Genomic DNA, 27,324 nt, shown 5'->3' on the forward strand with positions numbered 1-27,324 from the left:
CTTTCAAAAGAGATCATTTACATGCATGTACTCCAAATGGTTCAAGAACAGCTTCCAATTTACTTTGGGTATGCTGTTTAGGCGTTTTCAGGCAAATTTAACAGGAACATGAAAAGGTTAACTTTACACTACTGTGACATGTTTTGAAGATGAGTGGGGTTATGCTGTACCTGGTTTGGCTGGGGTGGAGAAGGATCCAAACCCTTGGGCAGCCACACTCCCTCCAGCAGTGCTAAAGGTGCCACTGGGTTTCTGTTCTCCAAAGGATGAAGTCTGGCCGAAGCCAAAGGTCTTGGCCCCGCTGCTTCCAAACAGACTACTGGAACCTAGCGAAGGAAGAGAGAAGGGGAGTTGTTTTATTTATTTATTTACACTTGCATAAACACAGAAGGGTCTTATTGTGGTTTACTTGGTGTGCAAGTACCCCTCATCATTTAGAGACAAGGTGCACAATTTATTAACTTAAACTTAGAGCTAGGATGTGTAATTGTTTTTGTTATACTGGTTGAAGGTCTCTTCACATCCTGATAGCAATCAATAATTTAAGTGGTCTAAATGTGGAAAAAAAATAAAACTACTATTCTACTATTCTGTTGAAGGGACAGGACTATTGACCAATTTTTGCATTTGGGCCGAATGTAATAATAGGATGTCCTTCCTGTCTGTCAATCTATATTTACGCTCCGCCATGCAGCTTGTTTGCGCAATCACGTCATTAGCATGGGTTCCTTGTTGCTGTGTAGAGCGAACAATGGAGGGCGAACTGCAGCAACCTTGTGTTCCTCCTGAACCACAAGTAAAAGCAAAAACTAAAAGACTGTTTTAGAAACATCAACAAATGAAAAACGTCTAGATCAACAGCAGTCAACAGCATCAACATAGGTGTTACTTTCCACGCTGGATAAAATGCGGGAATTGAAAGAACTGAAAACCAATGCCATGATTGCTGTTTTTCTTTTGGACAGGTAATTGGGTGTGGTTACGCCTTCGGGGAGCACAACCATTGTTCTAATTTTTATTCTTTTCCCACCCTTAAGGATCAATCAATATTTGCGCTACATAGACAACGCCAGTGTCAAAAAGTTTGTGTTGTTTGCGATGGCTTTGCTTGTATTTTTTATTCAAGTTCCGTTGCACGGTTTAAGTTGAAATTAAGTTTGTGTGGCAAAAAGTGCCTATTGTCGCCAAAGGGAATCAGTGCAAGCCCAACGTCAACGTTGGCAACGACGCATAACTACGACGTGCATAGATGTAGCAGAGAATGTCTAATATAGAGAGAACCATAGATATATCTATGGAAAGAACTGCCACTCTCGGGAAACTTCCGGGTTCTGAACTGGTTGCAGTTCCACTCGAGTTCCATATGAGGGCGCTAACGGTTGAGTGCAGAATGAATGGAGGTCTATGGAGCTATACCCCTCAAAATCCACTTTTCTCAGGATATAACCTTTTGTCTAGTAATTTGAATTCTGAATTCGAAAGGGGAGGCAAAAAAAATACACACTGCTGGGTGATAGATTTTTTTAAAGTCGCCTTTCTGTTCTAAAAAGCCTTTTAAAATGTCATTGACGTCATACACATTGTACGGCCTGAGATACTGCTTGACGGCAAGCTCTGGTCACTTCCACTTTTCTCTTGAGGCATCGACAACACAGCTGACAGGTTAGGCTCTCCCTGTCAATACACATGCTAGAAAGAGTTTTGGTTTGCTAATGTTGTTGCTAATGCTCTGACATTCTGGTTCTGCTTCGGATGCCATCAAGTGGGATCTCTGGTCGTAGTCAGTCCTTCACTAACCAATCAGCATTCGTTAGCAGAATGCTAGCGTGTTATGGGCAACAACGACTTGCCCTGTAAGAAATCAAAAGAACATAAGTACTCGTTCATTCAACTTTCGACCTGTATTCCATGTTGAACATGCAAAAACTACAATCAAATCTGAGATTTCTCAACGACAATAAGGTGAAAGAGACAAATTTAGCCGTTTAGCTCCATAGACTCCCATTCATTCTGCACTCGACCGCGATCACTCCCAGGGGAACTCTGGTGGAACTGCAACAAAATTCGGTACAATGGGGCTGAATAGGGAGTGGCCAGGCTCTCCTTAAACAGGCTCTGGATGTAGTAAGTACTGTTGCGCACAGTAAGCTACTGGCAGCATCATACATTTAAGTAATTCAAGACTTGCATATACAGTAAGTAAGTTCACATTAAATAATGTATTTAAACTCAAGCTTGTGTGGTGTGTCGCTGTCTTCAATGCCACAGCCTAAACTTGATGTCAAAAGAAACGTTTATCATTTCCGGCGCATTCAAACAATCCCCTTAAGTTTGGCTAGCAACAGCAGCTAGGCTAGCTTAGCACAATTTACAGAGGTCAGCTTCTCCACCGTGCAGAGCTCTAGTCCAAGATCAAATGGTCGTATTTGGCATTGTTACTGACAATGATCGCTTCCAGAAAACTTCTTTTGAATTAGCCATTTCCCCCTAAATAAATCTCAAGCTTATTTAAGTTTCTTGGGGGCATATTTTCAGTTAGCAGATGGTACTGTACTGTTTCAATCGCTATTCTATCTAATACTGCCGATGACAACGTTGTTACTTAGAATAGCTTGATTCAAAGGTGGTTCAGCTCGTTTCAGGTGGTTCTTAATGAATGAATGCAATATGAGTGGGCTAAATGCTTGAAAATATCACTACTGTAGAAGGGAAAAACTTAAGCTGACGTTTAAGTCATATAGGTTAGGTTCATTCTACATAACATTTAGTCATTTAGCAGACGCCCGTATCCAGAGCGACTTACAGTAAGTACAGGGACATGCTACACTTCACTTTTTGTATTTTGAATTGTACATGAGCAGCAACAAATGTAGGCTATGCTTTTAAATCTATGCAGTCTTCATAAATAATAAGTAGGCATTTTTATATAAAATATACAAAAATATCAGTTGTAAAAATTAGTTAATAAACGGACCCATCTGCAACCGATGCAAGCAAGCACACCCTACAATTTCCCCAGAAATTGTACCCTCTCTAGTTCAGGGCTCGACAATACCGATGGCCCGGGGCCAGTAAAAAATAACGTCGGGACAGTTAAACTAGCAACTCACTGGCCCGATCGGGCCACTACAAATTATTGATTGAAAAATCAATAATTTGTCAATTATTCGCATTGTAAAAGTTAACATCCTTCATATGTTTTGCTAAATGCATAAATAACTTCAGCTTGTGGGGCGCACAGTTGGTAAATCAAGAGTTGAGTAGTGAGTGACGAGTGGTTGTCAAATTGTAATTCTCTAATCTCCATACATTTTTAACAACTGACGCGAGACAATAAAGTGACGATGGCAGAAAAGTAGAGCTACGAGCTTAAACGGAAGCATTTTTATTTATGGAACGAAGATGCACTGTGTCGTCTGTCGTATGTTCCCGTCTAAAGCAGACAAAAGTGGATCTTTTTACACAGGCACCGACAATTTTCGAAAACAATCCCTGACCAGCCATGCTAGCAGACAGCACCTGGTTTGCGTGAAAGCTAAGCGGATGGTTGACAATCCATCTTCCAGGCCGTTGACCATGCTGGTCAGGAATTAAAATGTAGATGCCCATCGTGTTATTGCACGACTTATAACAACGGCATATCACGTAATTAAGACGGGCCAGCCGTTCACCTCGTTCCCCCAGGCTATTGAACTGCAGCAGAAGAATGGTGTCGACTTGGGTATTTAGTATCATACTGATGAAATGCTATGGAAGCTTTTATATATTAGCATTGAGAGACCAGAGATTGAGATTTCAGTTTCAGCCTGACAGAGTTGTGCAGAGATGGCTGTCAGCGGGGAAGAGAGCACGTCATGTTTGAGGTTAAAAGTCAATTGTTTTGCTGACTATTACCTTTTTATTTTTTATCACTAGAAATGTGATTTCATTTTTGTTCTTTTTATATCCAGGATGTGTTTAATAAATGGTTAAACATGTTAAAAGAATAACACAACTTAGAAGTCTTTTGTTTTGTTGTAACAATGATAAATTACAACTTTTGGAGGGGGGGCCAGTAAAAATTGTCTTGGGGCCAGTAAGTTTCAAACCCACTGGCCCAGTGGGGCCAGTGCCAATTTTTTTTAATGTTGAGCCCTGTAGTTACATGGTTTGATTTGTTTTTTAATATATTTTGTTAATGTAATGAAGTTTAAGCACATGTAGTTTGTGGACATGTGTGATAGAGGAGGCGAGGCTTTAGAGACACCTCTGAAGCGGGGGAGGGCTTTCAAAGCTAGCTTGCTAACTGCTAGCCTCTCTGGATTACACAATAGCTTTAAGGGCTGGTCAGTTGAGAGGAGTTTGCCAGCTTTTAAAAATGGTAAAGGAAAGACAGAACTACAAGACATATTTAGCAAGCGTGTACAATTCTGTCTGCACTGAAAGGAGGTGGTATTTGTTTTTACATAAACAGTGGCTGGTGTGTAGATGTGACAGTGATTCTGCAACATTGTTCCCCGGATCTGGAATCATTTCTTATAAACCTTCCGGCCTTATTTTTATATATATTTTATAATTTACATTTTAAATTGTTTTATTTTTTTGATTTTTAGTTCTTAGTATTAGTTAGAGTACTGTACTTTTCTACTTTTTGATTTAAGATCCGTATATGTTTATTGTTTGCACCTTCCGGCCATAGTAAATTCCGTATTTGTGTAAACCTACATGACGAATAAAACCAAATTCTGATTCTGCACCAAGGTTCACAGCTTTCAGTTCTCCACCCACAACTCCTAAAACATCTCAAATATATGACATTATAATTCCAACCATGTGAGGACAATCAAGGGCCCAACGTCATCCCCTGCATTCAAACTCATTTGACGTTCATGTCCCCCCCCATGCATGTCCCCCTCCCCCTTTTGATCTTTGCTTCATTTTGATCTGTCTCCCTTTAATAGGTGGTGAAATTCTATGGTTAATTTGGCAGACCTGTTCCCAGACGTTGAACATCCAACTCTAAAGGCTATTTTCTAGCAGGGGGCATTTTGATTTTATTTACGCAGTGTGTATTTGCACAAAACATTGTTTATTTAGTTAATAACTCAATTTCAAGAAAACCACTACATTTAAAATAAAAAAAATTGAGTGTTGTGTGGATGGATGAGTCGTGTTTCGTCATCTAACCAAAGGCCTACACTGCGAATCAAGTTCAACATAGCCAGGATATATTTTTGTTAGCTGGCTTAGCTAAGCCTAACCCCTTAATTACACGGCTGCCGGAGGTGATCGCTGCAAATCTTGTCAATTCTTGGGTTTACACCAGACGCGCCACGCCTCAGAAGCGGCTTTGCACTCTGCTTTGTGAATGATGGATAGCTTGTTTTTGATGGATGCCGCGTCAAAGCCATAAAGTTCACAGTGAAATATAGATACAAAATAATTTAGGATTAATATATTTTTAAGGTTTTCCCTACTTATAGCGCAGTTATTGAGTCTTCAGACAGGGACGTTGTTACTGACACGTAATGGTTGCTAGATGCCGCTTCTTGCATGGAGCTAAAGGCAAGGTTGTAAAATGTACTTGCCTTTGTCAATCTGTCATTCATTTCCGTGTTGTTAGTTGGTGATTATTTCATTACAATGTTTGTTGTCTATCCCTTTAATCATTAAGCAAAATGTAATTTATTGGCATATATGAATGACCTGTCAGACATTTTTCATCTTTGGGTGTGCTTTGCCTTCGGCAAGGGCACAACCTTTGTTCTCTCACATATATATTATTATTATTATTCTTTTTGCCCCCCTAAAACTCAGTCAATATTTGGCCTACATAGACAACCTAGGTGTCAAAAGTTTCATCTTGGTAGCGATTGAGTTGCTTCTATTGGGATTTACGTTCCGTTGCATGGTTTAGGCTCAAGTTACGTTTTTGTGGCGAAAAGTGAAGCTAACGGTGGCTAATTTTCTAGCCACAGTCACTGACGTTACTAACATCACTACGTCACTAACGTCACGAAAACACGCGTGACTACCTGTAGCAGAACATTCGTTTCGCATCTGTTAACTTGGGGGATAGCTAGGCTAACTATAGCTTTACTGCAAGGCAGCTGCAGAAACGCCACAAGCAAAGAGGCCAGGGTGATAACTATTTACTTATTTTACTTTGTGATGTGAAACACAATTGTAAAATGTAATGTACAATATTAGCTGATATTATTAAGGAAGTAGGCCCACATCTACTTTCGGAAACGGTAGTTTACTATTTCACTGAGGCATTAGCATGACATTAGCCTCTGTTACCCGGGCAACACATACTACAGTGGTCTATAATGCATCTGTTTTCAATCGTTAAAATAAACATTCCTCACAAATACATTTTCGTTGTAGGATTTATTATGACATTACATTACAAGTAAACGATTTGTTGGTGAAATCATCATTACCTGTGGTTTCAAACCAGTGTTGCTCACTGCAACGCTGTAGCCTACGCGAGACACACTACAAAAACATCTACACAGCTGTTTAGGAAGTCAAACGGCGACAGAACATGTTTGGCACTCCCCTTACTTAAATCAAAAGTCTTTCAATAGGTGAAACTATCTGACTATTAACCTGAACTTCATTGCCACAGCCTAAACTTTGTCAATCTGTTCATGAAAATAATTAATTTCAGCCTAAACCGTACAACGGAACGTTAAATCGAATTCAACCAACGCAATCGCTACCAAGACGAACACAGCAGTAGTCTAGTACTGTACTGTAGTAGTAGAATTTACCGGGGCAGCTTCTCCACACAGGGCTATATCACATTTGGCGTTGTTACTGACAATGATCGCTACCAGTGAGCTTTTTATGAATGAGCGATTTTCCACTAAATAAATGTCAAGCTTATTTACGTTTTTGGGGGCATATTTTCAGTTAGCAGATGGTACTGTTTGAATCGCAATTCTATCTTCTACCGGTAATGTCGTAGAATAATCTTCAAAGGGGGTTCTTTATTCATGAATGAATGCAATATGAGTAGGCTAAATGCCTGAAAATATCACGAGAAGGGAAAACTTAAAAGGACGTTTAAGTCATAGAGATTAGGTCAATTTTTACACCGGTCTGCTAAATGTATTTGTTTTGATTCAGCTATGAGGCTGCCTCTTGCAGGGGAAATGAGAAGAATCATCCTCTGCCAGGAACCTTGGGGTTACCATGGACGACGAGCTCTCCCTCACTGCCCACATTGCTGCGGTCTCCCGGTCGTGTAGATTCACCCTCTACAACATCCGGAAGATCAGGAGATACCTGTCTGAGCACTCCACCCAGCTGCTAGTCCAAGCACTTGTCCTCTCCAAGTTGGACTATTGCAACTCGCTGCTCGCTGGTCTCCCAGCATGTGCAACCCGCCCTCTTCAGAGGATTCAGAACGCAGCGGCCCGCCTGGTCTACAATCTACCCAGACGCTCCCATGTTACCCCGCTCCTCATCTCTCTCCACTGGCTACCTATCATAGCCCGTATCAGATTCAAGACCCTGGTATTGACCTTCCGAGCAGTGAACAGGACTGCACCCGTCTACATCAAGTCTCTCCTGCAGCCCTACACCCCCACCCGTCACCTACGGTCTTCTTCAGACAACCGCCTGGTGGTCCCACCGCTTAAGACCGCCCGGTCCCAACACAAGCTCTTCTCCTGTCTGGCCCCCCAGTGGTGGAATCAACTCCCCACTTCCATCAGAGACACTGACTGTCTCTCCACCTTCAAGAAAAGGCTCAAGACGCACTTGTTCCGGGAGTACAACGGTACTTAGGAATGGTTCGCTTGACCCGATGTTAGTTTCCTCAAGGATCACAATGACTCTTGCTTAGAGACTTGTTGCTCTTGTGGTTAGTGGTAACTGACTTAAATTTTTGTACTCGCTGTGATATATTGTTTTATTATTGTTGCTTGCTTTTTTTTCCCACAGGTACACTTGCACTTATAGCAGTTCATGTTGTTTAATTGTAACTTGTTTAACTACATGCTCTTATGGTTCTTCCCTTTGGCACTTATTTTGGTTGTTCACAATGTGTGCTTCATGTTTTGGCTACTCGCAATGTTTTGTGGCTATCTCGTTGTTATGATCAGTGACCTATGCACTTTGTAAAGCTCTCTCTTGGAAGTCGCTTTGGATAAAAGCGTCTGCTAAATGAATAAATGTAAATGTAAGAAGAAATCTATTTCATTCTACACTTCACTCGTATTTTGAGTTGTAAATGAGCGGCAAAAAAAAGATGCTTTTTAATCTATGTAATCTTTATAAATAATAAGTAGGCCCTATGCATTTTTATATAAAATATACAGACCCCTGTGCAACCGACGCAAGCAAGCACACCCTACAATTTCCCCAGAAATTGTACCCTCTCTAGTTTATATTAATCTACTTACCTGGCTGGCTGGGTTGGCCAAAGCCCCCGGTGCTTGGTGTAGCTCCAAAGGGGTTCTTGCTGGCTGCATCATCACTGGGTTTTCCCCCCAGGCCACTAAAAAAAACCCCACAACCAGGGGCGGCTGGGGCAGTGGAGCCTGACCCAAACAGACCCCCGCCAGATGGCTGCTGCTGCAGGAGTTAAACAACGGGGAAAAACAAACAGTCAGAAAAGTTCTGAGGTTTAAGAGTGAGTTCGTGTGTGTGTCTAAATACAATCAATCAAAGAGAAACATTTACGCATTCAAACAAAAATATTTTGGGATGCTATGACTGAGAATGTTACCTGTCCGAAGACACTCCCTCCACTGGGCTGCTGTCCGAACACTGAAGAGGTGGCGGAGCTTCCGAAAGCTGGAAAGAGACAAAACATTGGTACTATATACTGCTACTGATAAGTGTAGGGGGAAATGACTAGAGCAGTATTCATTTCATCAATGAAAACTGTGACAGTTGCGTTGTTAAGTAGTTGTGTAAGTAGTTAATGTTTTTACAGGCAATCAAAATGTGCCGTTAAGCCAGCAAACAGGAAGTTGGGTTGTATCTCAGCAAATCTTTGATGGATTTACATTTAGTCATTTAGCAGACGCTCTTATCCAGAGCGACTTACAGTAAGTACAGGGACATTCCCCCGAGGCAAGTAGGGTGAAGTGCCTTGCCCAAGGACACAACGTCATGTGGCACGGCCAGGAATCGAACCAGCGACCTTCTGGCCCGATTCTCTAACCGCTCAGCCACCTGACTCCACACCGGATTCACACCAAACTTGCTGCGTGTACTCGTTACCCTCTTCTGAGGATGTCTAAAATGTTTTCTGGGTTATTTGACTGATTGGCCACCTCATTGCTGCTTGCAGCTATTTATTAATCATCTTCTTCCGCCATTGGAGTCTATGGCAGCCCCTAGAACCGTATGGTAAAAAGTTGTGAAATTTGGCACATATTAAGCACAGTCCCCTCTTTATATTCACCAAGTTTCATGTCTCCCATTGGAGCACTCTAGCGCCACCAACTGGTCAATGTTTGACTTTTGTTTACACACGTAACTTTTGAACCATATGACCGATTTTCAAAAATGAGGTACCGTTGGATTCCCTGGATCAAGACGAGTTCAACACACCCTATGGCGTTTTCCGGTTATATAGATTTTCCGCCATTTTGAATTTTAAGATAACACGTTTTTTTGCTTCTCCTCCTACAATTTTTGTCCAATCCTTCCGAGAATTGGCACACATCACCGTCAGAGCAACCCTCACTGAAGTTATCAAAATATATTTGATTTTCAAAACCGTTTGTCCGGTACAGCCAATCAAAATCGGCAACAAAGCAACCAAACAGGAAGTTGGGTCATATCTCAGCAAATCTTTGAGAAATCAACACCAAACGTGGTATGTTGACTCGGAACCCTCTTATGAGGATGTCCAAACAACTTGGTGTAATGTGATCACTGGGCGTGGCTGCAGGAAGCAAAAATGAGTTTTGGCCAATAACTGTTGATTTGTTTGCCTTTATTAAGTGATTCCTTTGTCTCATGATATCTTGGGACGTCCCGTGTGTGACCCATCATCATTTGTGATGACAGCCGAATTAATGCGGCCACCATTTAGAATTTCTGGAAAAAAATTCGGCAGATATTATCTTCAGACCAAGCCTCACGACGCACATCACATGTTTTCTTTTATTTTCGAAACCGTTTGCCTGTTACAGCCAATCAAAATGTGAAGTTAAGCCATCAAACAAGAAGTTGGGTCGTATCTCAGAAAATCTTTGATGGATTCACACCAAACTTGGTATAGGGACTCGGAACCCTGTTCTAAGGATGTCTTAAATGTTTTATGGGTCATATGACTGCTTGGCCACCTCATTGCTGCTTGCAGCTATATTTATTGGGTGTGCTCACGCCTTCGGCAAGCACAACCATTGTTCTCTCACATATATATTATTATTATTATTATTTATTTTCCCACCCCTAAGGATCCATCAATATTTGGACTACATAGACAACGTAGGTGTCAAAAGTTTTGTCTTGCTATCGATTGAGTTGCTTGTATTTTTATTTACGTTCCGTTGCACAGTTTAGGAGGTTACAACGTTTTTGTGGCAAAAAGTGTCATCTGTCAACGAAGGGTACTCAGTGCTAGCCTACGTCACTACGTCGGCACACGTTAGCAACGACGCATGGATACAACGTGATAGAGACGTTCTAGCACGCAAGTTGGAGCTTGGATTATGAGTGAAAAATACCACCCCCAAAATTCCCAACCATTGGACTTTGTTGAGAAAGCGATTTCGAGTGGAACTGCCTTCTCGGATCTTTGATTTAGGTTGTGAAAGTCTTTGCAATTTGAGCGAGTGCGGGTCACCCGTGAGACCGCCTAGTCTTTTAGGCGGCAGCCATGCTAGAAAGCGTCATAGTAGTATTTTCGTAATTTTATAGTTCAATTTTACGCGAAAAAACAGAAAGAGGGAAATGTTATGACGATATGACTATTTGTGAAGACAGCCAGGTGGTGAGATTTTAATGTAGGTTGCTGTAAAAACTTTGATTTGTTTGCTACGTGAGAGCCCCGTCAGCCTCCATGGACGATTGCGGCAGCTGTAGTCGATCTGCGTCTGATGAGTATTTTCTTAATTTCGTACCAGGGTCAATTCTACATCAAAAGGGAGAGCAGTGTTGTGATATGGTGATTGCGAAGACAGCCAGCGGGTCAGCATAGTTTTGTGATTTGTGTACAACTTGGAATTTGAGTGAGACCGCGTCTTGTTTTGACGTTAGCCTCAGAGTCAGACTCCGCTCGCCCACTGGCAGTGTGTAGTAGGCTACTGTCTTCAATGCCACAGCTATGGCTAAACTTTTATGTCAAAAGAAACGTTCTCATTTCCGGTGCTTTCAAACAATCAGTGAAGTGTGGCTAGCAACAGCAGCTAGCTTGCCTCTAGCAAACTTCTTTTGAATAAGCCATGTCCCCCTAAATTAATGTCAAAATTATTTACGTTTTGGGGGGCATATTTTCAGTTAGCAGACGGTACTGTTTGAATTGCAATCTGAAATACTGCCAGTGACAACGTTGTTGCAGTAGCTTGTTTCAAAGGGGGTTCGCTTGTTTCAAAGGGTGTTCTTAATGAAATATGCAATATGAGTAGGCTAAATGCTTGAAAATATCACGAGAAGGGAAAACGGACCCACCTGCAACCGACGCAAGCAAGCACACCCTACAATTTCCCCAGAAATTGTACCCTCTCTAGTTATACATCTTCTTCTACCATGGGAGTCTACGGCAGCCCCTAGAACCGCATTGTCAGAAGTTGTGAAATTTGGCACTCTTTGGGGCCAGTCCCCTCATCAATTTCACCAAGTTTCATGTCTCCATTGCAAACCCTCTAGCGCCACCAATGGGTCAAAGTTGAAGGTGTGTTTACACACGTTACTTTTGAACCACGTCTCATTTTCGAAAATGAGGTATCGTTGTATTCCCTGGATCAAGACGAGTCCAACACACTCTATGACGTCATACCCAGTTATATAGGTTCTCCGCCATTTTGAATGTTAAGGAAAAACGGTTCCGCAACTCCTCCTACAATTCTTGTTGAATCTTCTTCAAAATTGCCACAGATGATCTTCAGACCAAGCCTCACAAAAGACATCACATGACGTTTTGATTTTCGCAACCGTTTGTTAGTTACAGCCAATAAAATTTAGCAACTGATCCGGAAAAAGGGAAGTGAGGTAATATCTTATCCAACCTTTCATGCAATTACTCCAAACTTGGTGTATGGACTCAGGACTCTCTTATTAAGAGGTCTGAGACAGGTAGTGTCATTTGACCTCTAGGGAGCACTACAATAGGCAGGATTGTGTGTTGACGAATAACTGTTGATTTGTTTGTCTTATTTAAGTGATTCCTTTGTCTCGTGATATCTTAGTAGATCCCGTGTCTGACACATGTTAACTTGTGATACCAGCCAAATTGATGTGGCCGCCATTTTGAATGAATATAACGGTTTTCCGCTACCTCCCCCATAAAGTTGTCCAATCTTCACCAAATTTGGCACAGATCATCTTCAGACCAAGCCTCACAAAAGACATCACATGTTTTTTTGATTTTCTAAACCTTTTGACTGGAACAGCCAATCAAAGTCGTCAACCAAGCCACCATAAAAGTAGTGAGGTCATATCTCAGCACCTCTTTACTGCATTGACACCAAATTTGACATAAGGACTAGGGACACTGTTTTGAAGAGGTCCAATAGTTCATGCCATTTCACCTCTAGGTGGCGCTGCAATAAGCAAAAATTTGTTCTCACAGTTTTGATTTTCAAAAATGTTTCCGGTAAAGCTGATCAAAGTCGGCGATGAAGCCGCCAAAACAGGAAGTGAGATCATATCTCAGGAGATATTTGCTGAATTGACATCAAACTTGGTACAGGTGCTCGGGACCCTGTTCCAAAGAGGACCACAAAAGGTTGTGTTATCTAACCGCTAGAGGGCGATCCCGTGTCTGACATGTTAACTTGTGATACCAGATGAATGGATGCGGCCGCCATTTTACGTTTTATAAAAAGTTTTTTCCCTATTCCTCCAACAAAATGTATCCAATATTCACCAAATTTGGCACAGATTATCTTCAGACCACAATCACATTGACATGTCAAAATAGGACTGAATTACAGCTGTTAAAACTTTGGCCTAATCTGACAACCGCTTGCCAGTTGAAAAACTGCTTATATTTTTACACAGTGACTGAACACGGTAATTTCCAGCACTGAGAATAGCTCACTAGGATAAATTGGTGTCCTGGCAAGGGCAACGTAAGAAGTTCAAATCCAGCCAAAGCCAACGAGCCTGCCATGTCACTGGTTTTCTGTTTAGCGTGACTGTAAGCCACTGCAAAGGAAGCCAGGTACAACTAGGGATGGGTATCGAGAACCGTTTCTTTTTTAGAACCGGTTCCCAGTGAACCGATTCCTTGGAATCATCAGCCAAATTCTTTAACGATTCTGCAACGGTTCTCTGTGCCGTTGCGCATGTGCAAACTTTATTAGTTTATTCAGACTGCAGCAAACATGGCAACTAGGAAGAAGCGTTCTAAAGTTTGGTTGTATTTCACATAACAAAATGACAACAACGCCACTTGTAACGCGTGTAAAAAGTCTATTTCGTCGAAGGGAGGAAATGCCACAAATATGAAGAAGCATTTGAACACACAGCATGGAATGAAGTTACTGGAATGTCATGTGTTCGATGCATGCAGCAGCGCAGCTAACGTTCGCGCTTCATCTCTAACTATCCAAGGTAGAGCTAAACTCCTCAAAAGTGATCACAACCACTTGTCACTGTGGGAAGCAATTTGCCTTTATTGTGTGTAGTCGATCAAGTAATCTTCTGTTCCGTCGTTTGAAGCATACATTTTTGCTCCGACATTCGTCTCCCATTATTGATCACTTCACGTTAATTATCGGAGGGCGTGTGTTATCATCAAATGTTCGCGATGTCGTGTTAACCCAATATTAAACTGAGCGACACTGTCATATTATATGATTTGACCTTGGCTGAAAATGGAAGATTCTATAGCTAAGCTAGCGTAGCTATAACTGACATAGCTTAGCTATAGAATCTTCCATTTTCAGCCAAGGTCAAATAGAAGTGTAGAAGAAGAGCAACGACAAAATGTAAATGTGTATGTATACATACTGTATATGGTGTGTAGCATTATAGAAAATTATATAAAAGAAAATGTATGTAAATAAACCCGTTTGTGCTCTTTTCCCCCCCCCTTGCCCAATAAGAATCGATAAGAGAATCGATAAGGAATCGAATAGATAAGCAGGAATTGATAAGGAATCAGAATTGTTCAAATCTTATCAATACTCATCCCTAGGTACAACACAGTCACTAGCTACCTGTAGTCTAGCTGTATATAGTCATGGCAATCCTCACACAAACTATCAAAATTATTTTGGATTTTCGAAACGGTTTGATCGGTACAACCAATCACAATCTGGGGCAAAGCCGGCAAACAGGAAGTTGGGTTGTATATCAGCAAATCTTTGATGGATTAAAAGCTGCATTTACTCAGAATCCTGTTCTGAGGATGTCTAAAATGTTTTTGTTCATTTTACCTGCTTTACCGGTTTGGCCACCTCATTGCTGCTTGCAGCTATATTTATGAAATGTTATGTTCTACTAGCCATTTGCCTACTTTAGCAAGTCACAGTATTTCCAAGCCCTGATAGTGTAACTGAGAAGACGCAGTAAATAATTCCTCTTTCAAGTAATATGCCCACGTTCAAGTGTTCAGCATTAAATTAGCTGCACGGTCTGTAGAGATACTAGGACGAAGCTGCAATACAGTACATAACAGAAAGTGTTTCAGTGAGAGCAGCGCGCAGCAAATTTTGGGGCGTGACAAAGGTACAGACCAGAGCCAAGAAAGGTCGAGCCCCACTGTGACGTCACAACGGGGGATTTGTCAAAACCGACTGTTTTACAGCAAAAAAAAATAATTGTGAGATTTACATAGGAAAGAGCTGTCAATGGACTTTGAGGTTCACTGTATGTCGATTTTACCCACTGAACTGTCGTTATTCAACTGTGACAAGGTAAATTCGGTTCTGCAATCAATGACCCCTTTAAGCCTTGAGTTTTGTGGCACCGAGAGCCTATCAAGCTCCCTTTAAGAACGCCATTGTTCTACGTCAGAGCTCTGCTTCGAGCCAGGGCGGGAAATATGACTTACATTCTTTGTACATTGCGAGCTAACGGTGTCCGGTACTTCGTTATAAATAATGATGTTAAATCTAGACCACAAATATGCAAATGTTTGTCACGTTTGGCGCTACTGCTGTAATGTAAATTTTTGGCCACTTGGGGGTGTATTTAACCTTGAACAGGGCTAGGGTGTTGGGTGCTTGTTGTGACATTAGCATTGCCCATTCTTTTCAAATACCTTGATTTGAACACTTCTGTTTGTTTGTGATGGACAAAAAGTATAAGCTAATTGTATTATAAATAAGTACGGATGAGCCTTACGGTACCGCTCTCCCCCCCGATTTAAGGGTTGAATCTAACTTTACGCAAGATACCTTTTCTCCCTTAAAAACTAGTGTCTCCCACATATCTAAAGTAACACCTGTTTGATGTGCCAGTCCATCAATGACATGCATCCCACAAAACAATTCATTGACTACAGCAAGTTTAGACTTTTCTGGGTCAGGTAACTGAGTATAACCTTTGACTTTTTCTGGCAATATTTTCTGACGGTACTGAGAGAGTATTTCATTACATTTATTCTCAGTACTTGCTCTATTGTCCACCAAATTAGTAATAAAAAAAATCCTGTCTGAGAGCCCCCCCTAGCGTCCTCTACACCGTGTTGACTACATCATGCAGCATTTCAACAACTGTGTCGAAAGTGCATTGGGCAGAGCCGGCTGCTTGCTCTCTGCCTGACCTAAATGTAGCCTAGTCCCATCAGAAAAACAAACCCCAGCGGTTCGAATTTGTGGCCCAGTTTACTAGTACCGTCCGGTGTAAGAGTGAGGTTGTCTTCGTCTATCAACTAGTGCTGTCAAACGATTAAAATATTTAATCGCGATTAAGGTCATAGTTAACTCACGATTAATCGCACATTTTTAAATATTCTAAATGTCCCTTGATTTCTTTTTGTCACATCATTTTTTCTCATTGTAATGCTCTTATCAACATGAAAAAGTGGATTGGATTGCTTAGTTAGTGCAAATGTTTATTTTATTTTATTGAAAACAACATTACAACATTGCCTGGCTTTGACGAGGAGGCGGAGAATTCGCATCAGCTGTGTGCTTGGCCATCAAGTGGTATTTCAGACTGGACGTGCTGCGATGATAGCTCAGTTCACAACGAAAAAACACACAGATCAATTTGGTCTTGTCAATGGAACCATTTGGCAACTTTTTAAAAGTAACCTTTCCATTCAGAATCTTATTGGCATCCATTTTGGCGTATCGCGCTCGCTATCCACTCAAAACGTAACGTTAACCTACTACTCTTTAGCTGGCTCGCAAGCCCAAACAAGTGTGTGCGGCGTGCCTGTTGTTTCGTTTCCGGTCTAGCTAGATCCGGTGTGGTGTTGTAGTTTTTCTAACGTCAGTAGTCGTTGCAACAGCATGTGAAAAAAACTACAAAGTTTGCTAGGCCAAAAATAACGTTAATCTCGCGATAAAAAAATGAACGCTGTTAATAACGCGTTTAACTGACAGCACTACTATCACCCTACCTTTAATCTGCAGCAAGGATACATGTCTCGCCTCTAGTGTTACATTTGTACACGTTGACACGCTAGTTAAACGCTCTGTTTCTAATTCTGACATTTTTTTTACGCAATGTATTACTACTTCTGTTGCTTTGTTCATTCTTACCCCTAATACTGAAGTCAGCTCCATTACGGTCTGCCTAGTTTTATCATTAAATACACGACTATCTAACGTTGAGACTAACGCGCTTCTGGTCTGATCTTCAGCTTTAACACTTCGATCCTGCCAGTACAGTATTTGGTCATTTAAATTGGTCATTTTGTCCGGTAAAGCTACATCTTTCCTCTTGAGGTTTTTGCTTTTCTTGATATATTTTACCCTCAGACTTAGCATTTGGAATTGCAAGTTGTCAATGTTCTGCTCTAGTCTCTTTCTCTCCGTTTTGAGTTCTGCATTTACCTGCTCGAACTCATGCGCTACTTGCAAATTCCCTTTACATTGAGCTTTAAGGTGACCTATTTGATAGTCTTTCCTCTTAATTTTGTCTTTCCGGCGATTTGATCAATTTAGTTCTAAGTGATTTTATTTATTTCTCAGCCTGGTATATTTTAAGCCCCATATCTTGATGTTCCTTAGTTAATTTATCTATTTCTACTTTTTGGTACTCTATTTTAGTGTCGTTAACAATGCTAACTTGTTCCTGTAAACCAATCACTAAATCATTAGCTTTTCTAACAACAACTTTCAAGTCATTTTGACTTGTCTCACCGGCATCATGAGACGCGCAGGGCGGAGTTTCTACAACTTCACGCCCATATTATGGAGGCGGTAGCTCGAACACCTCACCGAGACACGATTCTTTATCACTAACTGACTAAATTAGGTTATTAAATCGTTTCATAAGTTTACTTACAACAGTATGTACTCTCTTCCATATATTATCATCAAAGTCACATTCGTGGAGTTTAAAGTAATTTTTAATCATATTAAACGTTACAAGGTGCGCCAACATTTGACATGCTAATTTGTGACTGCGCATAATAATCTCTATCATGATCCCATTTGTTAATGTTTTAATAGTAATTTACCACAAACCCAAACACTATTTGGATCTAAAATGATACCTAAACTTTTGCAAGTCTCCCTGTGCTGCTCCCCCTCACCTGTGAATTAGCCAGCTAATTTAATAATTTTAAAACAATATTTTGTGATAATGTTCGTAATGTTCGCCATACGTAACGCTAGCCGCAATGCTAATTTACGCTATGTTGACACTGTTGACTTGCTAAAACCAATTATTATGCTGAACCAAAGTTCAATGCAAGTTAGCCTATTAATATAAATAGCCTACAGTATCCTCCGACCAGCGGTGGCGCTAATACCTCGGATACACATGAAAAGAGGGGCCTGAGGAGAGAGTTCCGGCAGAGAATGTCTAATATGGGCTCTGGTTCCGGCTTCAGGGGCCTGAGGAGAGAGTTCCGGTTTAGAGGGGCCTGAGGAGGGAGTGGTGCAATTGGACCCTTCTCCAAAATTGCCGGAATGAAGGAATATTTGCGCTTTCTTGAATAGCTTTGCATTTCCTGACAGACAAAAAAGCTACTGATTGGTTCCGATTTGTGCTACGTGACAACAACATTTGCATATCACTACCATGAATCATTTCAGTCGAAAAATGTCTTTAAAAAGTCACCAAGAGAGTGGGTTTTATATTGACAATGAGCCTCATTCACCAAATATTCTTAACCCATCTTCGGGTCATTCTGACCCATCAGTCATTGTGACCCCCCCCACGTGTTGCGACAACTTTACCTCATACAAAAATAAAGTGAAGCATTTTCTTTTAACCGTGGGGCTGTCTCACACCCCCCACAAGGTTAAAAGAAAATGCTTTTTATTTGTTTTTGTATTGGGTAAAGTTGTCGCAGCACAACGATGGGTCGTTGTGAACCTTCAGGCCATTGTGACCCAAAGGCAGCACAAGGGTTAAAACTCAAACTTAATAAAATGCCATGTTACTTAATGCTCATTACGTCTATTTTACCGATTTTATTTTACCGAATTCTGCATTAGCAAAACACAAAAAAGTGTCTTTGTCCCAAGATCTCTACAGACCGTGCAGCTAATTTAATGGTTGTCAAAGGATCCTCAAGGCTCCTTTGTTTGAATGCACCTTGGAGAAATAATGAATAGAAATGCTTACTAGATAATTGCTGTATTTGCATAGGATGTGTTAGAACTTGCTTCCATATGTGTATTGAGACGGGATGGATTAGCAAAAGCTTGCAAATGTTTTAGAACTCTTTTCCATTTTGTTATGAATTAGCAACTTCTTGCTGATGTGCATCTAAGATAAGATGTGTTAAACCGTCTTGCGGAAAGTTTCAGATAGGAGGCCTCTGTATGACAGCTAGACACTGTTTGCGTATGATTTCTTAGAAACTGCCTGCATAGGATGTGGTTAGAGAACTTTCATAGAGGAAGCCCCACTTTACCTTTTAGAGAGTGCAGGTTACTTGGAAACTTGCACGATACCTGGATACGTGCGTCATAGCACAGTCAAAAGTTACATTTGTCATCAGTTTTGAAGCATATAAAATGATTTGTATGTCTATGTGTGACGGAGAACACGAGACTTCAGAGACAAGAGCAAGAGAAGAGAGCACCTCGAGTGCTGCCCCATCTGGGGCAGCGGGCTCACAGAAGAAGTCAGTGCGATAGACAGGATATAGCTGTCGAAGTCTTACTCTGTTAACAGTTTTAGTCAATTATTTTCATATATCCTGAAAATAATAAAAAATAAAATACAAAATATGTAAAAGACAAGTCGTTCTCCGTCCTCCCTTGTGCGCCCCTCGCCGGACCCGGGAGATTCGCAAAGCGCCACACGCCTGGAACCGTGGTGAGTCCCCGGGAAGTGTTCAGCTGTTCAGGCTCACTCTCTCTCAAAAAACAATAGGTGCGGTGTTGTGTCCTAGAGACAACGAGTGGAATAAGAGCGAGAAGAGAGCTCTTGATCGTTTTGTCTGTAAGGAACTGTTAACTGGGAGAGAAATATAACAAAGGAATAAGTGATCGACAAAGAGTGATGTTTGCCAGGGAAGGCCAAAAACATTTGCTGTAATAAAGATCTCTTGATGTTGTATTCAAAGCCCAGCGCAACACCGTGGTAGGTTGGGTGCAGGGATTCTCGAAAGGGAGCCTCTGACCAACTCAGAACCAAACGTGCGTTCTCCGCGCACGCAGCCTATGTAAATTCGAGAGACCCCGAGCGCCGAGTGCGTAGGGTCACGCGCGAGATAGGTGAGGGCGTCGGAAGGGCGCCGTGCATGCATGCTCGCAGTGAGCCCGGCCTCGTTCGTTCGACATGGTCAACACTTGAATGGGGACTTATTACTTGAAAGGGGAATTATTTACGACTTACACCATCAGGGCTTGGAAATACTATAACTTTCTAAAGTACGCAAATGGCTTGTAAAACATAACATTTCATAATTTCATCAAGCAGCGCTGCAAGACCCAGTGAAATGTTATATACAGCTAGCAAACATTAGCTAGCATCGCTAACAACATTGGCTAACTCAACTTCGGTAGGATATCCTCAGTATTGGCAAGCTAGCTAAACTTATACTATATCTAAAATAATTTTGTAGACATAACAATGGATTTTGCCACTAAATGTTGGTGTTAACTTTTTATTTTTTCTACAATTTCCATTTTTACCTGTTAAAGGCTGATTTACCAAGGGATCCTTTAAAAGATGTATACTTTACAGTTGAATATTAGCTGATTTTTAACTACGTACATTTAACTGATACAAATGCTGCTAATGCTTGCTTGGTACACAGCTGCCTAAACTAGCTAGCTAACGTAAAAAAAACAAATCTTTACCCAGACAAGTGACTTTTGTGCAGTAAAACGTTAATGTACCCCAAAAAGTTAATGTCGAGCCCTGATTTAGGCACAAACAATTTAGAAATTATAGAAATATAATTTTGACTATACCATGCTAACCACGGTAGAGCCTTCCAGAAATGAGATTTGTCACAGCCCCATTCAAGGCATATCAACCACAGTGGTGCAGATTGCATTGTCATAAATTTTAAGAAAAATGTATATATCGTGATATACATTTTTGGCTATACCGCCCAGCCCTACAGCTAAGGAGACAGCACATTACATAGAGATTAAGGGTGTAAACTCTAAATTTGCAGTTCAGTTTGATTTGATACAGTGCAGTGTTTCCTCTTAGCAGCATTTAAAACAAACTTAACTTTACTTAAGTTACATTGTTTTACCAAATGTAATATGATTAGTCATTTGGTATAGCAAATAAATTGCTTGACCTGCCTGTGTGTTGAACCAAAAGCTTTGTACCGAATGGTTAAATACAAATATGTATCATTACACCAGAGGCGCAAGTTTTGTGCGTCTCTGCAAGGCTGCTACAACATGCTGTGATGTCCACCAATAGATATGCGCTGTGATAAAAATACCCCCCCCCCACCAATCAACCCATGCTAAAGGATACATTTGCGATGTGTGGTGGCCCAGTCTGAGACAAACTACATAGCTAGCCAGGCTACTTAAATTCATGTTCCAACTGCTGTGGACAAATTGTAGAATTGTAATTGTGTGAGAAATGGTGGTCTCATGAGATGTAGTGTCTTTATACACTTCCAGGCTCATAACATGGTCTACCACACTTTTGAATAACAGATTTAACTGTGTGGGAACAGAGAGCCCAAGAACAGTGACTCACTGAAACTACTTTCTGAACTGATGAGCTGAAACGCACACATACACACAGCTGTCTCTCTGCGACACACCCATCCCATTTTGGCAAGTATGGGAATTCAGAGAATCTCTGGGATTAAGGTTGCTCCCAGCTTCCTAAAAGAGCCCCCCCCCCCCCCTTTACTCCACCTACAACCCCACAACCACTCATCACAGTCAAGTTACCTACTACCAGCTCCATCCATTGAACCGTCCTGTCTTCCCTGCCATCACACACACACACCAATCCTTTGAACTCCACATACCTAAGCAAAAACTACTAAACTCTGCTTACTACGTTCCACTGACCTCAGAAACCCAGTGCATTCAGCTGCTGACACACTAGACTACTACTACTACCTCTGCTATGCAGCAAAGCGGGAGGGGGGGAGAAGACAACAACTGGGACATCCAAAAGGGTAATTTTGATGGCCCTTTTTTGGCATCTACTGAGTTATGACATCAGCATGCTCCTCTCCCTACTCTCCTAATCATCATAAAGAACATCTTTGCAAATGACGATATATACCTGACTCCTGTGGAGTCAGACTCCTGTGGAGTCAGGTGGCTGAGCGGTGAGGGGATCGGGCTAGTAATCCGAAGGTTGCCAGTTCGATTCCCGGCCGTGCCAACTGACGTTGTGTCCTTGGGCAAGGCACTTCACCCTACTTGCCTCGGGGGGAATGTCCCTGTACTTACTGTAAGTCGCTCTGGATAAGAGCGTCTGCTAAATGACTAAATGTAAATGTTTGCATTTGCTTTTGAATAATACAAAAACATGATTTTCTTTTCCCCCCATTAGAAAACAAAAAAAACTATTGTTACAAAGTACAAAATGTGTAGTGCAAGTTTAAGCAGTAAAAAAAAAAAGACCCTCCCCCACCTCACGTCTCTTGCGCGGGAATACGCGATAAGACGAAAAGGAAACGTAATATTGGACGTTCGGCGCGTTCTTTGGGAAAGTATTCTTGAATTGGAAATTTTCGATATTTTCAAATTTTACATCGTTGTCAAATTTGTGAAACTATCGCTAAAATTCGATATATCGCCTAGCCCGATACAGATATAGAATTAAAAAATCCAATCCAATCTGCTGGGGTGTTCCGCATACCACAGTGACCTGGGTTCCAATCCAACCCAGGCCTTTTGCTGAATGTCATTCCCGTTTCTCTGTCCCCTACAATTCATGTCCCTCTACACTGTCTCTATTACCCCTTTTCCACCAACGCATTTTGGGGGCCGGTTCGGAGCCGGTGCTTAATCGCGAACCAGTTCTTTCTCTTTCGACAGACTGAGAACCGGAAAAGTGGTTTGTAAGTGGTTTGTACGTGGTTCGCTAAAAGCACCACTTCGGAGCTGGGCTAGATTGTGAACCAAGAAAGAACCGCGTCAGGGGTTACCACGACCAACAAGACAAACAGAATCCTTTGACCGCCATTGCTCTAAGTTTTTACAATTCATATTTCAGCTAAACGGTACTTGTAAATCAGCATCTGAATTAAAATGTAACAAGAAGTGGGCAGTGTAGTTGCTGAAAATGTGCTTATTTTATTGATGAAACTGCTAATTTGTAAATTTGCTCCGACTTTTCGATAACCTAGCTAGCATCGCAGTGCAGACACTAGTTGCTGCGTTTTATCATAATCCTATCAAATGAATGAAATGACAAACACAAATGTTATGAGCTATTGAGCCTATATTTAACACAAATGTAATACACAAGCACTATACAGCTGATAATGCCAGTGTTGTCATACTGCTGCGAGTCCAGGGTATTGCGCAATAGCCAAGAAAACACGTTCTTCGAATTAATAAACAGCCTTTAGACGGGCTCTGCTTTGTGTTTGGCGCTGCCGCGCTAGCGTTGCTAGGAAAGATGAGACGTATACAGTGACGTAATGACGTGGCTCTGTGGTGGCTCTTTAGCCCATGGAAAAGCAAAACGGCTCTTAGTAGGCTCCGTTCTTGAACCAGCTCCGAACTAGCTTCCGGTTCACTTTGGTGGAAAGGGGGTATATGAAAAATAACAAAGGCAGAAGTGCCTTAAAAATGAAAATAATTTGATATATATTGAAAACATGATTCATCAGACCAGGCCACCTTCTTCCACTGCTCCGTGGGGTCCAGTTCTGATGCTCAAGTTCCCATTGTAGAAGCTTTTGGCAGTGGACAGGGGTCAGCATGGGCACCCTGACTGGTCTGTGATCCCCACTTTTCCTTCCTAGGACCACTTTTGATAGGCACTGACCACTGCAGACCAGGAACACCCCACAAGAGATAGTTTTGGAGATGCTCTGAAGCAGTTGTCCAGCCATCACAATTTAGCCATTGCAGAAAAGGAAAGGACCAGCAGTGTTTCCTGTACATAATTTCTTTGTGGCGGCCTGCCACAACATGTTATTTTTTCCATGTTGTTTCACATGGCAAAATGCTTAATTGTAGAGCTGATTACAGCGCATTGATTCGCTCAGCCTCTTCTTGCCCCGCTCGCGTTCTCTCTCCCATCTGTGAAGAGCCCCAATCCGGTGTTTACGAACGGTTAGGCCTAATCCCAACGTCCACGCTTAGGGCTGTCCCACAGTCAAATCGTCAAGTGTGCAGGGGCTCCTTCGCAGAATTATTTTGCCCTTTATGCACCCTTTTCGTCAGTCTGCATTTTTGCAGACTTTGGCTCATTTGCCCACAATTCACAGCGTTGTGACGTGAAACAAGGTTTACCAATGGAAGCCCGGAAGCGAGAAAAAATCCTGGCAAACCCGCCTCATAAGACAAGAATAAGAACGGTAAACAAACAAGAATGCATGGAAGGAGCAACCAACCTTGACGTAAACAGTTCACATGTAAGATTAAACACAAAGCTCACTGATGGTATATATAGCCAGAACTGTGTGTAGGTTGTCCTTTGATAAACTCCAAATATGCTTTCATCAGATTTGATCCAACAAAATTACTATTTTGCAGATAATGCAGCAACGTGGTGTCCCATTCCAATTTATAGCCAATTTTTTGGCCCTTGCAGCTTCTTGCACTCAATCACTTACTAGGTGACTTCAAGTCTGTGAGGGTTCAGGGTTTAGGGGGACATTGGGATTGGGCCTTAGTATCATAATTCTCTGCACAAATGTGTCCAAAACTGATACATGTAGGTTAAATATAATAATATTCATAGTTAAATATATTCTGCAAATATAACAATATGAGTACAAAGTAATGTGTATATTTCATGAAGCTAAACTAAACTATTTTGTGCTGAAATTAATGCAAAAAATGTTGTCCATATCTACACTTGCATCAAAATGATACTAGGACCCAAGTCTGGCTCCGCCCCTGCCTACCACCACAAATATAATCTAATTATGTGGGAAACACTGACCAGGTTGAGGCAGTGTGTGTACAAGTACTAGGGATGCACCGATATGAAAACCTTGGCCGATACTGATAACTCTTTATATTTGGAAGCTGACAACCGATAAATGCCGATAAATACAGTCTGGTTACAAAAAGGCAAACAAATACAGTGGACAACTGCTTTTATTAAAACCTTAACAGCATAAAACATCTAGATCTTTCTTTTACCAAACTGATCAGATATCTTAAATTTTACAATTAATTATACATTCCTATGGCCGACTTTCTTTAATATTAATTAAATATATTGCCTGACATGAAAAATACGTGGTCAAACGGGCAGAAATAATCCATAATTTATCGTCTTTAATTTATCAATCACATTTTGTTATCGGACCAATAACAATAACACTTAAAATAAACATTTATTGGCCGATACCGCAATTGCCACCGATATAGCGTGCATCCCTAAAAAGTACTTGAGGATTATAACAGTAAATGCGAGGAATGCAAAATAAAACAACTCTACAGCCTACTTCTCAAAATAAGGGGATAGTGTGGGGATTTTTTTCCCACAAGGCAATGGTAAATTGCACAGCAAGATCCTTTAGTCAGTTCCTATGATATCCACGTAGTGGGAAAACTGACAGAACTATGTAACTCAAACTAAAGGCTGCGCAATTAGTTACATTCAGGGCTCGACAATAACGATGGCCCGGGCCAGTGAAAAGTAACGTTGGGACAGTATAACTAGCAACTCACTGTCCCGATCGGGCCACTGAAAAGCATTGATTGAAATAAAAAACATTGTAAAACTTAACATCCTGCATGTTTTGCTATCTTCTAAATGCATAAATAACTTTGCAGCTCGTGGGGCGCACCGTTGGCCAATCAAGAGTTGAGTATTGAGTGACGAGTGGTTGTCAAATTGTAATTCTCTAATCTCAATACATTTTTTAACAAAGGCTTAAGACGCACTTGTTCCGGGAGTACAACGGTACTTAGGAATGATTTGCTGGACCTGATGTTAGTTTCCTCCAGGAACACAATGACTCTTATTGAGGGACTTGTTGCTCTTGTAGGTTAGTTGTAACTGATTTTACTTGTACTCGCTGTGAATTATATTATTGTTGCTTGCTTTTTCTACAGGTACACTCTTGCACTTTTTGAAGTTCATGTTGTTTAATTTGTAACTTGTTTAACTACATGCTCTTATGGTTCTTCCCATTAGCAGGGCCAGATTTTTTTTAGGCCTGGGGCTAATTACCAGGATGAGGCCCCTATATCGCCCCGACGCGATATATATATGTATATATATACACTACCGTTCAAAAGTTTGGGGTTACCCCAGACAATTTCATGTTTTCCATGAAAACTCACACTTATTTATCAAATAACTTTCAAAATGAATAGAAAATATAGTCAAGACATTTACAAGGTTAATTATTATTATTAGAAATAATTATTTTTATTTGAAATATAAATTTAATTCTTCAAAATTTGCTTTCGTCAAATAATGCTCCATTTGCAGCAATTACAACATTGCAGACCTTTGGCATTCTAATTCTAACCAGGATTCGGTTTCGGATTCGGCCGAATACTGGGCTTTTTGACAGGATTCAGTTTCGGCAGAACCTTAGATTTTTTTTACACCGAACCCGAACCCTACGCTTTCACTAAGCGCGCTACGCTGGTTGAAATATTTACTATTGTGTTAACATTTTAAATGCGTTAAGAACACGTTCATCTCGAAGACGAGTTCGTTCAGAATCAGCTACGTAGCAGGTCGACTGACTGATTTCCTTCTCATACATTCCCGTAGCACCACAGTGCATTTCCCTGTTGAAGCCCAGCTTCAATGGACTTCAATGGGGCTGCTTTGAACAGTTTTTTTCAGTGCTTCGAAACTATACGGTCATTGGATAAATGCTGCGATTATGGGTGAATGGAGGAGTGGGCTGGCCTGGACGCTGGGCTTCTGCTTGATGATTAGAGGGTCTGTCGAAAGACTCCATCTCCTTTTGATTGACAGCGATTTTATACTATAAGAACTCGAAACTATTCGAGCTCAGTCCCATCGCGGATTTTGGCCCCACTCTCGTGCTGTCTTTGACCGGACATTTTCGCACAATATTTTTGTTTTCACTCTGAATTTTTCTAATGTTATGCTGCACGGTGCCGTTGACACACTCGACATCGGGCAACCTGAGGCCCCCTGGTGGCGAGGCCCAGGGCTGCAGCCCCTAAAGCCCATTGTCTTAATCCTGCCATGCCCATTAGCACTTATTTGCTTTTCACAATGTCGTTCCCCCGGGCTATTGAACTGCAGCAGAAGAATGGTGTCGACTTGGGTACTCAGTATCATACTAATGAAATACTATGGAAGCTTTTATAGCATTTATATTAGCATTGAGGGCCCAGAGGTTTCACAGTTTAAGCAAGAGTTGTGAAGAGATGGCTGTCAGCAGGGGAGAGAGCACGTCATGTTTGAGGTTAAAAGTCAATTGTTTTGCTGACTATTAACTTTTTATTT

General features: G+C 41.3%; 1 protein-coding gene across 4 annotated transcripts in view; it reads right to left on the reverse strand.

The window, feature by feature from the left end:
- nup214 (nucleoporin 214) overlaps positions 1–27,324 on the reverse strand; it is a 141,017-nt gene that overhangs the window by 31,371 nt on the left and 82,322 nt on the right. For all 4 annotated transcript variants that reach the window (XR_009932708.1, XM_062484629.1, XM_062484628.1 and 1 more), the window contains 3 exons: positions 8,723–8,790; positions 8,397–8,568; positions 171–326 (listed from right to left, as the gene is read on the reverse strand). Coding sequence is in view for 3 of the 4 variants with exons in the window: in XM_062484629.1 (XP_062340613.1) it covers positions 171–326; positions 8,397–8,568; positions 8,723–8,790 (396 nt within the window). In the remaining variant the exon portion in view is untranslated. The remainder of the gene's footprint in view (positions 1–170; positions 327–8,396; positions 8,569–8,722; positions 8,791–27,324) is intronic.

The sequence above is a fragment of the Osmerus eperlanus genome, chromosome 18 (genome assembly GCF_963692335.1).
Source record: "Osmerus eperlanus chromosome 18, fOsmEpe2.1, whole genome shotgun sequence".
Taxonomy (NCBI): Eukaryota; Metazoa; Chordata; class Actinopteri; order Osmeriformes; family Osmeridae; genus Osmerus; species Osmerus eperlanus.